The sequence below is a fragment of the Heteronotia binoei genome, chromosome 5, assembly GCF_032191835.1.
Source record: "Heteronotia binoei isolate CCM8104 ecotype False Entrance Well chromosome 5, APGP_CSIRO_Hbin_v1, whole genome shotgun sequence".
Classification (NCBI taxonomy): Eukaryota; Metazoa; Chordata; class Lepidosauria; order Squamata; family Gekkonidae; genus Heteronotia; species Heteronotia binoei.
This window is the reverse complement of record NC_083227.1, coordinates 93,644,016-93,658,145: the sequence shown is the minus strand read 5'-3', so window position 1 is coordinate 93,658,145 and position 14,130 is coordinate 93,644,016. Positions and strand designations below refer to the sequence as shown.

At 45.5% G+C, this 14,130-nt stretch overlaps 1 protein-coding gene across 4 annotated transcripts in view; it reads left to right on the top strand.

The window, feature by feature from the left end:
* Positions 1–14,130, top strand: part of FBLN2 (fibulin 2) — a 317,538-nt gene that overhangs the window by 174,565 nt on the left and 128,843 nt on the right. For all 4 annotated transcript variants that reach the window (XM_060239829.1, XM_060239832.1, XM_060239828.1 and 1 more), the window contains exon 3: positions 12,640–12,751. In XM_060239829.1, the coding sequence (XP_060095812.1) occupies positions 12,640–12,751 (112 nt within the window). The remainder of the gene's footprint in view (positions 1–12,639; positions 12,752–14,130) is intronic.

Below are 14,130 nucleotides of genomic sequence, written 5' to 3'. Positions count from 1 at the left end.
ACCCATTCAAATTTAGATTATTCACAATCTTAGTTACATACAGCATCCCCATGATTCCCTGTGATTCCATAATCAGGCTCTAATTGTCCAGTTAACAATATCATTTTACTGTCTACTGGGTACTGCTTTTGCTCTGATTTTGCTAGCAGCCAAAGCAAAAAGTGCTACTTTATAAGAAACCATAGAGTCAATAGCTGGTAACAGAAATATTAGCTTATCCATATCAGAAGCCAGATTTGTTATTTCAGTCAGAAACTTGTGTCTAGGTTCTGAATACAGTGGGCAAACTATAACATAATGGAAGAGGTTTTCCACAGAAGTTTTGCATATACAAATAGTCTGTTCCTGAGGTGTTTTAAAAGGTACAATTAAAAAATTTGCAAAATAAATGTATATATATTTTAGTAATTACAGTGTACATATATTGTACATATTATTGGCAGTATACAGTAGATACTAAATGTAAATACAGATTGAATTTTCTCCAGGAAAGCTGATCTCTGCCAGCTGGAGATCAGCTGGAAAAGCAGGAGATCCCCAGGCCCCACCTGGAGGCTGGCAATCCTAAACGCAACATAAATTTTTGTTGCTTTACAGTAGTAACATTGGAATGTCTATTATATTTTCAAGCTACTAAAAGGTCACTAACATTTTTAACATAGGTCGTTTTCGCACTCACCTTAATCAGCAGCGACGACCCTCTTCACCGTGCAGGATCTGCGCGGATTTCACACTAATTGCCGCGGAGCACCCAGAAGAGCCGGAAAGTCCCGGCGCTTTTGCGGCGCAAACGGAAACTGGTTTCGCAATTAGTGCGAAATCCGCGCAGCTCCTGCGTGGTGAAGAGGGTCGTCGCTGCTGATTAAGGTGAGTGCGAAAATGACCATAGTGTCTGAAGTTTAAGGTGAGCCACTTCCTCAGGGGCCCACTTGCCATTAGGCAAGCTGTCACCCTGGCCAGTCTGCCTCTGTAAAGGTAGTCCCCTGTGCAAGCACCAGTCATTTCCGACTCTGGGGTGACGTCGCATCATGATGTTTTCACGGCAGACTTTTTACAGGATGGTTTGCCATTGCCTTCTCCAGTCATCTACACTTTCACCCCAGCAAGCTGGGTACTCATTTTACCAACCTTGGAAGGATGAAAGGCTGAGCCAACCTTGAACCGGCTCAGAATAAAGCGATGCCATCACTTTGCATGATCTGGACACTATACTTCTGTTGATACAGCCCAAAATTGCATTTGTCTTTTTAGCTACCGCATCACACTTTTTAGCATCTTGATGTTGCTGATAGGGATGCCAGTCCCCAAGTGGGGTGGGGGATCCCCCAATTTTGGGGGCCCCCATGCGCCAGCCAAGCTGGCCAGTCAAGGGCTCTTTTAAAATGGAGGGTGCCTGTTCCTGTTCTGTCATGGCTTTCAGGGCAGGCACACGGGGCACCCACTCAAGTGGGGGAAGCCTTCTCCTGCCCTGCAAGCAATGAATTCTTGGCTTGCAGAGCAGGTGCATGCAGTGCCTGCTCCCCCCCCCCCAATCATTTAAATGGAAGGTTCCCTTTAAATGCTTGGGGAAACGTGGAGGATAGGGGAGGTGCATGCACAGCACTGCATTCCCAATGTGATGATGTCACCCTGCCCTCTCCCCCCAAATCCCTCTGCCAAGGAGAAGATGGGACCTGGCAATCCTAGTTGTTGAATATGTTGAGCAACCATTGTACATTGCACAAAATATATAAAGAGACGTGAATTTAGCATTGCCAGCTCCAGGCTGGGAAATTCCTAGAGATTTGGTGAAAGATAGGGTTTGGCAACTGAAGGGATATAATGCCATACAGCCCACGCTCCTAAGCAGGAGATTTGTTGTAATTCTGGGAGACCCTCAGGCCCCGCCTGGAGGTTAAGAACCATACGTGAATTGCACAAGCAGATGTGCAGCTATATATCCTCTGTTTATTCACTTGTTTTCAAGTTTACATAAACACAAGCTGAAGAACCCTACTCAGCTTTCTGAGATCAACAATATTAGTCTGGTAATTAACCGAGACACTGGTTTTCAAGACAACTTACAATTTTTCAGAGGTTTAAAAAGCTAAAAGATCTTTGAGGACTGATACAGCCTTATGTTATCTTTTCCCTGGTTAAATCTGGAGCTAATAAATAATGCTTTCTTGGAAATACTATAGACCAATCATGCTAAATTAGTTGACCTCTGGCCCAAACAACTCAAAGGAGAAGGATTATCTAGCATTCTGGCCAGAGGGAATATTTGTTTGCCTGTTCATTCATATTAGGCACAAAGTCAGCCAAATAATTCCAGCTGATGTTCCTATCTCTGATGCACAGATGCATGGACTGGAGAGGTTGTTTCATTTATCCAGTTTTTACATTTGTCTTTTGTCAGACTAGCCTTTAAATTTTAACCTAAGAGAACAATCCAAAGAATTTATAAAATAAAGATCAACCTGTGGACAAACAGAACGTTATCAGAAGCAGAGCAAAGAATAAAAATCACTGTTGTAAGAGGAAGTCATGTACAAATAATATAGGACAGGAACTCATTTGCATATTAGTCCACACCCCTGACACCAAGCCAGTGTCAAGCATGAGTTTCAAAACAACCAGTCCTTGCATTTTTGAAACAAAGTTTGGTTTATTGATAATCTATGTGGCTCAGTTAGGGTTGCCAAGTCCAATTGAAGAAATAGCTGGGGACTTTGGGGGTGGAGCCAGGAGACTTTGGGGGTGGAGCCAGGAGATGTTAGGGGTGGAGCCAATATCAAGGCTGTGACAAGCATAATTGCCATCAAGGCCCGGCGCCTGAAGAGCGCTGGGAGAAGCCTGCCTGGCCGCCCTCCTGACGCAAGCAGGCCCCAGGCAAGGCGGGCCGGAGGTTCCCGCGCCGCAGCCGCATTAGCAGCTGTCCCTCCCTCCTCCTCCCGCTCATCCTCCCTGCCCCTTAGCGACCGCCTGAGGCTGGAGGCCTGGGTGAAGCAGGGCGGTGGCGCGGGCATGGAGAGCGGGGCCGGGGGCTCGGGGCCGGGGGCTCGGGGCCTCCTCCTCGGCCTCCGGCACTACCGTGCTGGTGCTGGCAGGGCTGTGCTGCGGGGCAGCGGTGCTGTGCGGCACCTTCATGCACCCCTTCAAGAGCTCCCTCACCGCCCTGGGCCGCGCCTGGCTCCACCGCTCCGGCATGCCCGTCCTCCTCCCCATGCTCCTGCTGCCCCTCTGCTGCGCCAATGCCGCCAGCGAGGCCCTCGGCCGACAGCTCCTCCGCCGCCGCCTTCTCCTCCTGCTGCTGGGCACCAGCGGGCCCGCCGCCTACGGCCTCACTGGGCGGGGAAAGGGCGGCAGCGGCACGGCGGCCTCGCCTGCTCCGGGATGGGGCGGCTCGCCATTTCCCCCCTCCCCCCGCTTCCGTTTTTTTGGGGAGCGGGGGAAGAGGGTGGAAATCCTGGGGTCCCCCGCCAGGGTGGGAGGGTTGGGACCCCTAGGCTCAGTTGAGCTAGGTATTGGAACTGATACTTAGTAACAACAAAATACAAGCTTTAAAATGGCACATCAAAGGTTCTATAAACAATTCTACATTCATGCGTGAAATTCACACTCTAACTTCCTTATCTTTATTGCAGTGGGCTCTTCCTGGGTCCAGGCCTCGCTGGGCCTGGGAATGAGTCCCAGGAGGTCTTATCTTCAAAGAGGACATTCCTGCATTTGTTAGTAAAAGCGAAAGAAGCAATGGAGGGGGTTTGCTACTTTGATGTGCCTGAATCTATTTCATGGTTAGTAGCAATTCTATGATCTGACTATTATAACAACTAGAAAAGTCACAATGCTTGACAACCAGCCAGAACTGTGTTCCTGCTCAAAAAAAGCCCTGATATAGGATATGTGTCAATAGCTTTAGAAAGAATAAGGGAAAAATAGAAACAGCCCTCTGCTTTCTTATGTATGATATACTCTGAGCATGGAAGTAATTTGTCTGTTAGAAAAAGTTATATCAGTGAACAAAATGAAACACATTTCACAACATCAAATGTTCCAAGGAAATTAGGAAATAATTTGCTCCTGTCCTTAAAGTTGTAAGGCTCCAGGCTCCACCCCCAAAGTCCACAGATATTTCCTGATTAGACCTGGCAACCCTAGACATTATCTGCAATTTGACAATACTACATATCCTTAATGAGCTTGATGAATTAAATATTTTGTTGTTGGTATGCCACTGGTTCCAGAAATCTCCCAGTGCTTACATTTGCTGCAGGGCTGAGATGTGATTACTACCCAGTAAGGTGAAATCAGTTTTATTCAATTCCATCTTAGAAGCTAGATTTGATTTCATGGAACATGATACATGTAAAGGGTGGGGTATATTATTAGCAATGACGTGGCAGACAGATAGGCTTGCCATTCCCCAGTTGGGGATGAGGGATTACCTGATTTTGCGGGCTCCTGCTCACAAGCTGGCTGGAGGGAGGAAATCTCCCCCAGCAACATCATGTGACATGCCAGAAGTGATGAGAGTCCACCGGGGCAACACTCTGGCTTTTGGCAAAACTCTATGGTTTGAGAGCAATTTTACCATAGAGTTTTGCCCCAAAACCAGAGAATGGCCCCCAACATGCCTACATCACTTCCAGGTGACATAGGCAAGTGACATTAGTACATCAGGGTGACACTTCCAGCTCCCAGAATCCCCTTTGCCAGCATCTCAAATGGACCTGGCTACCCTGCAGACAGAGCAGCTGGTTCACAAAACCAATCCTAGCATTTTAATTGTATTTTCTTGGGCAAAAGAGAGGAGGCTAAAGCCATTTGTCTAGAAAAAAGAGTTGCTCTATATTAATAGTGCAATATTTTAGGACAAGATTCTTGTGGTAGATTTAGATAGACTCAAAAGGTATCAGGCAACCGTTTTACAATTCATTTTTATTTCCCATGGAAAAGTGTTGTGATTGGATGGAGGAATGGAAAATGAAATCTACATTGCACTCTTCCATGGGAAAAAGATATGATCTTCTACAATGGTTTGCAGTCAGCTGAGTATTTACTGAGCAAAACAGCCTGCAAAACTGCTCAAGTTATCAAGGATATAATGGAGGATCTGCTGAGACTGAGAGGGAAAGAGACCTTGGGGTCACTGTGGATAGTCCCATAAAAATGCCAACCCAGCATGCCACAGAGGTAAAAAAAGCAAACCCTATGCTGCGGATTATTAAGAAAGGGATTGAAAACAAAACAGCCAATATTATAATGTCCCTGCAACAGATCTGTAGTACTGCCAACTTTGTGATATTGTGTGTGGTTTTGATTATCATATCTCAAAAAGGGCACTGCAGAGCTGGAAAAAGTACTGAAGAGGGCAGCCAAGATGGTTAAGAACAGGGGCTGGTGCACATGTCCTATGAGAACAGTCAAAGAGTCTGGGACCTGTCAGTTTAGAAAAGAGATAAATAAGAGGGGACATGGTCAGGTTTATAAAATTGCATGTGGGGACCTATGTAAAGAAATGCATTTTCTCCTGGGAGGTCGGCACTGAGCAAAAACCTCCACTGCATTTAAAAGAATTTGTTTGTAACTATCTAACCAAAAGGGGCTTGTCCAATATTCTAACATTTGACAGGCATGTATAGAGAGAGGGACAGAGGATTTGCCTTTTTGCCCATTTCATTTCTAATCCTGGCTCAATTTGCAGTTGTGCTAAAAGTATGCTTATGAAAATTTTCTTTTTAAATAAATACTTTATAACTCCAGGTGTGGAGAAACACCTAGAAAGGCAGGGCAGAACAGGGCCTGCAGGTATGTTCTGGCACATCCTGCAATACTTGGTGGGGATCCCTTCCCAATCTTAGCTTTATCCCCCTTCCACTGTTATGGCTGCTGGGCCATCCATGGCTCCTTGCTTTCCATCATAGCTGCCAGGCCTGCCATGGCTCCTGCCACCCTGTTGCTTCCATCAGCAAACCTTGCATGGCTCCCAGCCTCTGCTGCTGGATCTGTTGCAACTCCCTGCCCCGACTCCACACTATTGATACTTTTGAGCTTGCTGTGACTTTCAGTTTCTGGCACCAGGACTGCTTCAGTTCCCTGCCATCTATACAGTCATTGCCACTCCTGCTGAGTCGGGCATAGCTCCTGCCACCCCATCACTGCTTCCAGCAAGCCCTGCATGGCTCCTAACCTCCACTGCTTAGCCCGTTGAGGCTCCCAGCCTCCTACCATTGCCTCCAGTGGGCCTGCTGTGGCTTCCAACTTCTGTCACTGGACCTGCTGCAGCTTCCTACCCCCCATATCATCCCCATTGCTATGCTGATGCGACTCCTTCCTCCCCCTTCATTGCCACCACTTGGCCCGCTGCAGGTTTTGGCCTCCACTGCTAGACCCATTGTGGTTCTTACTCCCCTCACCTTTGCTACTGCTGGTGAGACTGGCGTGGCTCTCAGGCTCAGCCTCCAGGCCCATTACAGCTCCCTAGGGTTGCCAAGTCCCCAGCTTCCCATAATGGGGGACTTCCATGCACGCAAAGCGTGCACACAGCACAATGATGTCACCTGAAAGTGACATCATCAAAATGGCAGTGCCCGTATAGGGCCACTCTAGGCGTTTCCAAGGAAAGTCTATGGTTTTCCCAGATGTTCTAGCCATTTGGAAGGTTAAAAACTCTATGGTACCTATTGTACCATAGAGTTTTCCCTCCCAATTGGCTAGAACATCCAGGAAAACCATAGAGCTTTCCCAGAAATGCCTAGTGCTGCCCCACATGGGTGCCACCCTTTTGATGACATCACTTCCAGGTGATGTCATCACACCAGCGATGTAGGGGTAGATTCCCCCCCGCCAGCCCTACAGCTCCCTGATCCCCTCTACATAGTAATCACTGGGATTCTACCAAGAGAAAAGGTAGATGTGTTTTCTGCTCATGTACAAATAATGCTTTTGTTGAGGGGAGGGGAGTGGTTTAAATTCCAGAGTCTTTTAAAAACTTTTTATTCAAATCTGGGGAGTCCTCCAGGTTTGCAGAACTATCTGTTTTCTGCCAGTGTGGGCCCAATCTGTGGATTTAAGTATTTGCAGATGTGCCCACACTTAACTGTTATATATACAATGCATGGAGCAGAAAAATTGGACAGAAAGAACTTTTTGTCCCTCTCCCCAAATACCAGAGCATTTGATGAAGTTTGTGGGCAGTAGATTTAGGACTGACAAAATTTAATACTTCTTTATACAATGAGTGATTAAAATGTGGAATCTGCTGCTAGAGAATGTAGTGATGTCCATGGGCATAGATGGTCTTAAAAAGGGTTTAGACAGACATGTTGAGAACAAAGTTGATTCTGCACTAACCTTGCTCTGCTCCAGGCTTCCATTTCTCTCTGGAACAAGCTAGCGATTTCACACCAGCTGCTCTGCACCGCCATTTTGTGCTGGAGCAACCAACAATGAGAAATGGAAGCCTGGCATGGAGCAAGGTTAGTGTGGAATCTGCCTAAGTCTATCAATGGCCACTAGCCCTGATAACTAAAGAGAACCTCCACATCCAGAGGGGAAGGCCTCCACTTCTCTGCCTTGTTGTTGGCCTTCAGGGTAACTGGTTGGCCACTGTGTGGTACTACATGGACCACTGGTCTGATCCAGCAGAGATGTTATGTTCAATGCCCTAGCTTAGAACCTTCACTCCTGTGTTTCTGGGTGGCCTCCAGCTGTATCACAGGGGAGTGATTACAGGAATAATGTATGATTAAGCTGTGGGTTCACTTTTCTATGAAGCTCTGGCTTCATTCAGATGTTGAATCTCTTATTCTGGATGTCCTGTAGAATGCCTTTCTTCAGACTGGACTTCAGACCACCTTGGCATCTATAGAATTCCCAAGTCAAAGTCCTATGACCCACATCTATAAAAGTTCCTCCATTCGAGAATCACTGTCCAAAGCATCGAGAGTGTGAAAAACAACACTTTATTGAATGCCAGATTATCAAGATTTCCCTTTTCTCTATTGCAGGTATTCCATTTCTTTGCTGTGATTTGTAGAAAGGCTAAGGTACCTTTTATTAACTATGCTTGGCACTAAGAAATTATCCCTAAATTAGACTCTGTTGTTGAGGTGGGATAGCAATTTCAAATCAAAATTCATCTTGAAACTCAAACCTTATTTCAACAGTTCATCATACCACAAATTATCTGTTTCTGTATTATTAGTGTGAAATCATGATTCATCTGGCAGCTTCATTTGAAAATACTGTTTAGCCAAATAAAACTTCAATCTGTTAATAAGATACCACTATGAAGCATGTGAAGCAAACCCTGTCTCCTGGGTGGAAAGGACATGACGTTTGGGATTCTTTGTTCCAACATCAACATGTATTTTTGCTGTCCTGTTGTTTTCTTTTTGATAGCTGATCTGTAACTCTCCTGTGGCTACTTCTATAGAAAAAAGTTCAAAGACAACCTAAGAGAAAAAATGTACTTCAGCTGCCTTCGTACTTGCAAGCTGATTCACATAGATGCTGAAGGTGAGGAAACACCACAGATAAACTTTCTAGTCCAAGGACTGAAACCACTGAACCATTGGACAATTATGACCAAAATGTTAAAGGGATGTTGAAAACCAGATCAGCAATACTGGAGTTGCTTCTTATCAGATCCCAGTAGCCCAGACCATAATTCCTCCCAGACTGGTTTTTTTTGGTAGAAAAAGCCCATCAGGAACTTATTTGCATATTAGGTCACACACCTGATGCAAAACCAGCTGGAACTGCATTCCTGTGCATTCCTGCTCAAAAAAAGAGCTCTGGTTCCTCCAGAATGTTACCAAAAGAGGCATCAGGCAATCGGTCACATCAAAAGGGATTTGGAATAAATATGGATTATTTTTGCTCTGGAGACTATTTGAATCTTGAGCATCTTTTGAAAGAACAATAGTCAAGGTGTCTTTCAGTTGCTTAGACTAAGATGAAATTTGAAACTTGCAAGTTTGTAAAAAATTATTATGCTAGTCTATTACCCTGTCCTGAGCAAACTCTTTACAGTATTCCCACCAAACCCTTTTCCAACACATTTTTGAACTGAGCTGGTTCTATAGCAGTATTTCTCAAACTCTGCTCCAGGGAGGGCAGGGAGCTGTTCCTGTTGGCAGCAGTAGATAGGACTCACAATAATGGGTTTAAATTATGGGTGGAAAGGTACAAGCTGGATGTTAGGGGGGATTTTTTTAAGCAGTAAGAGTAGTTCAGATGTGGAATCAGCTGCCAAGGGAGATGGTAAGCTCCCCCTCAGTCTTCAAGCAGCAATTGAACAAATGCTTGTCAGGGATGTTAGGATGATCCTGCATTGAACAGGAGATTGAACTAGATGCCCTGCATTGCCCCTTTCCACTCTGTGAGTCTATGACTACAGAGAGGCGTGATATTAAAACTTTGTAAGGACTTTGTAAGGATGGGTGAGCCCATCTCATGCCATCTGGCTAATGTGAAAACAGAGCCCTCTAATTGTTTTAGGAATGGAAGCAGGGAAACTCTATCTCAAGGGAAGAGAAGGGAATTGGCTTTTTTCTTCTTTCAGCAGGTGGGAACATGACACAGAACTACTGTCACCTAGCTTCCAGATCACCTCAGAGCACTATCTAGAAAATGTGATGATTGGTTGCTGAGAACCAGTACCTCAGCCTTTGGAACTATAATTGATTGAATAGCATTAAGCAGGCTCATAGTTAAAATTAAGCAGCCTTCCACTCTGTTTTCTGATGCCAGTGTTTTAGGAAAAATGAGAGGCAGTCTGCATTCTTAGAGAATAATGAACAATAACAATTTTCTATAGAATATTGGAGGTTTGGGTTGTGTGTAACACTGGTTGTCCTCTATTTCTGAAGTACATCTCTTCCCTTCCTGTCACTGTTCAGCTGCCTGCTATCTAGAAGTTATTCACTGTTAAGGAAGTTTGTCACTATTTCTGATGGAGCAGATGGAGGTCTATGGTTCTAAAAGGCTCTCATTTACTCTAAAAATTTGGAGAACCTTTTGCAATGTGTGTAACTTTGAACACTTCCAAGTGAAAGGACCAAAACAGTTTCATGGACATATTCCCCCAAATTTTTAAAAATCCAACCTAGGCCATTCAACCAATGATTAATACAATACATAGAAAGATGATTAATTGGCACTGGTAGCAAAATTAATATGGTTGGAAATTTAAAACTTAAGTGCATGTTGAACACCTTTGCCCATTATTGTATCTAGGAAAGTAACATTAATTTGTTTTGATGTATCTCTTAGTTATCTCAGCTTAATGTTCACTTTTGGACAAAAGGGAATGCTATTCTGCTTTTGTCAGCAAATCAGCCATTGCTAATACTGTTGCTAACTTGCAAAACATACCATTACCTATGAGATATTAAGTAATTAACAATGAAACACATAGTGACAGGAAATCAGTTTAGGTGTCATTTTTTTTTAATTTTCTGTTTGGTTGCCACCCATGTCACTCTTACTAATGGACTGATTTAAGGCTATGGCCCACCAACTAACAGCATAATCCTGTGTGGGGGCAAAAGCAAGCAGGGACCTGACTAGCCACTATGCTGGAGGATCCTAGAGATATGCTGGAGTAAAGTGGAGATAAGCCAGAGCAGTGCCCCAGTGCCACTGCACTGGTGCCAAGCACTAGCATGGCTCTCTCACAGTTGCCCACTGGGGCACTGCTGATGCAACCCCCTTGCGCCAGCAGGGAGGGAGACCCTCCCATTATTGCTGAGGCCAACCCCAACAGAATCCAGAGCAGCCCCCCAGGAGAACTTCATCAATCCTCTACCATCTCTGAACAGTACTCTGTCTCCTCCTCATCTCAGTCTGCCTGTTAATCAGGCTGCCAGCCTCCAGGCAGGCCAAACTGCCTCTGGAAGTAGAACCAGCCCCAGATAACAGAGACCACCTATCATGTAGAAGTCTGGCAGGTGACCCCCACAGTTGACTGTGACATCTCTAGCACCTCAGCCATGACTACCTGGAATGAGTCCATGGAGAAGAATCAGAGCAGCAGCAGCAGCACTTTCTGCAAGATGGTGATGGCCCTATGTGAGGGGCTTGGGTGGCAGCCCCATCTAGGTGGAACTGCTCTCAGCAAGTGCCATCTGGGAGCAGCACGGTGCTGATGTGCTCACAGTAGTACCACGTGACATGAAACCTCTTGCAGCATCACTTTTTCATCCAAACATACAGTGTGGGCAGGAAGTGGATCAGCTGGATCCCTGGTGAGGTAGATGAAATGTAGGGCTGCTATCCCGATGTGGGAGAAAGGGAAAGTAGTTAGAGACAGATTGCATTGGAGGGCCTCCTTGCACCTTGTGGCCCATCTGGTCCTCCTATGGGCAAGGCCCAGTTTTCTACAATCATCCCCAAGGGGTGGGCATCTTGCTCTAGAGGTGCCTCACTGCTGCTCCATGTCCATCCTGTGGCTGGCAGGGAACAGGAAGCATTCCATAACCCATTGTTTCTCATAGTGCCCTGCCATTCATTCCCCTGTGGCCTTTTGGCATAGCCACACAGGGTTCTGTGGATGGTGATGCTTGCCACCAGCCTGAAGTGTAAAAGTTGCAGCTGTATGGGCTGGGGATGAAGCATACCAGTGTGGCCTTTACCATTATCAGAGGCAGCTATTTGACTGCTTGCCACTGTGCCTTCCAGCCATGCAGCACAGATGGAGGCATCTGCCCTGAAGTGGTAGAATGACTCTTCCAAAGGAGCCCAAACGAGCTCAGAGATGCATACGTGCCCTTGCGGCCCAGTGCATCTCTTATGAGCAGGCTGTGGTGAATGATCTGCCTATTGTAGAGGTTATACTGTATGTAGTGATCCTGCCTATCATCATGGGTGGCTTTGGAATCAAGGTTCTGTTCAGTAGATGTATGGCCTCACAGCCATGGTGCATCCCTGGGCTGGTGATGGGCCCTGTGACTGATACATTGCTCTCTGTTGCCCTGCAACCTTCTCTGCTGGTGTTGTGGAGCATCTTTGTACCCTCACCCCTTAAAGGCCATAGAGGGTGGGGAAGTTGTCCTCCAGACCTTGGGCACTGGGGTGAGTGGTTGTGGATAAGCCCATATCCTTGTATGGAGGGACATTGGGACTGGGCAAGTCTTCCAGGGTCACAATACAGCCTGGTCCAGCCCAGATGATGCCCCTGGTATGGGTAACGATTTGAAGGTGCATGCCCCAGACATGAAGACCAGGCCCAGCGCACCACATCCCCCACATCATCTGTGTGGGTGACCATCAAGAGATAACAGTTGGAGACTTGGTGCTTCACTTTTCCCATCTATTCAGATACTTAATTTTCTATTTGGGAATGAAAATCACATCTCTTTGACAGTTGTAAAATCTATATCAGCTGCCCCAAAAATTCAAACTACTACCATTAATGCAGTGCCTAGTTAAATATGCAGTGTTTCTGTGGCTATTTTAATTTGATATTTTAAATTATGTCAATATATACTTTTTCCTAAAGGACTGAATGTTCTTTTTCTCATGCATTTCAATTATTGTTGTATTATTTTGTCTAAAAGCCTGTGTACTGTTTAGACTTTCTTGAATAAAAGAATGAATGAAATGTGCTACAGATAATATATTCTCCAGTTATTTGTGTCTACCATTTTTCAGGTTCAACAAAAGATTTAATTGAAACTTGCTGTGCTGCTGGACAGCAGTGGGCTATTGATAACAGTGAATGCACAGAAACCCCTGTAAGTGGAACAGATGGTGATATTTGCAGGTAGGTGCATTAAAATTTAAGCAGAAAATCACAAATATTTTATATTGTACTGTCTGATGTATAATCTGTGAGGATCATATGGCTGGAATGTTGTTTGATTGTCTGCACCCCACCAAGTATGAAAGCAGAAGTGTGGGAGAATGATACATCTGGCGTAACGCCCAGGCAAGCAGACATCCGTTAGTCTGGGATTCTTGTTCCTCTTATATATGTTCTTGTTTCCCTTTCTTGACAAATGTATTTTTATATACTGCTGGCTGTATTAATTTTGATAGACGATGTAAAAGCCACCTCCTTATATGGGGCAGATGTTTCCTGTTCTGCGCTGTCTGTTACAATGTTGTGAGCTGGTGTATTTTTAGTACAGCATGTAGAGATTAATAAAAGGAACCTTGCTCAGAAGAGCAGGATTCTTGCTTCTCCCAACATCCATGTCAAGTGATGATTCCTACAAGTGGCACCTGGAACAGGGACTGCTCAGCTCTTGGAAAAGGGACAGCTGCTGCTTTCAGGTATCAGCGCCTGGCACAGCCCAGCAGCTCAGCTCCTACTTATCAATGCCTGGCATCGGCCCCGAAGTGCGCACTCCATCGTTCTCAACGACCCCCTTCATTGGTAGGTATGGGAAGACAGTTATCACAGGCTGAGCAGAAACATTTAGATGAGTTAAAGTTTTTGATCCAAAAGTCCAGCTGGTCCGTGACTTCTGGCCAACTTAAGACTCTGTTACAAGAGATCAGTAAGCAATGCCCCTGGTACCTGGAGGGAGGTTCTCTTAAACTTCGGGACTGGGAGAAGATAGGGAAGACCTTTCACACAGAGCCCCGAGCTTCCATTGAACTTCTGCAAGTCTGGCATCAATGCAGGTATGCAGTAGAGAATTTTTTTTTTTTACTTTTTATTTATATCCTGCCCTCCCCGCCAAGGCAGGCTCAGGGCAGCTCACAACATATAAATACAATACATAGTTTTGTGTATTTATGCCCGTTTCTAACCCAAGCCAGCTCTCCAAAGATTGTCCCCTAAAAGGCACTGATGTCCAACTTGTGCCCCCTGCCCCTCCTCTTCTTCCTCCTCCTTCTCCCCCTCCACCACCAACAGATCCACCCGTGGGCCCATCATCTAACGCCCTAGGACGCATGGTCTGTGAAGTTTTGGAGAAGGAACTTGATCAGGCTAAATTGGAAAATGTCCCAGAATTGGCAGAAATGTTGTCTATTTGCCCTGTACATTTGACAGGGGAAGAGTTGCATGACCTTTTATTGGTATGCCCAGTAACATATGCACAGAATGAGAATAGGCAGCAGGTTGTTAACTATACCGTGTTGACCCATTCTGTCTTGAGTGAAACTCAAAAGGCTATCAGAGATGTGGGCATA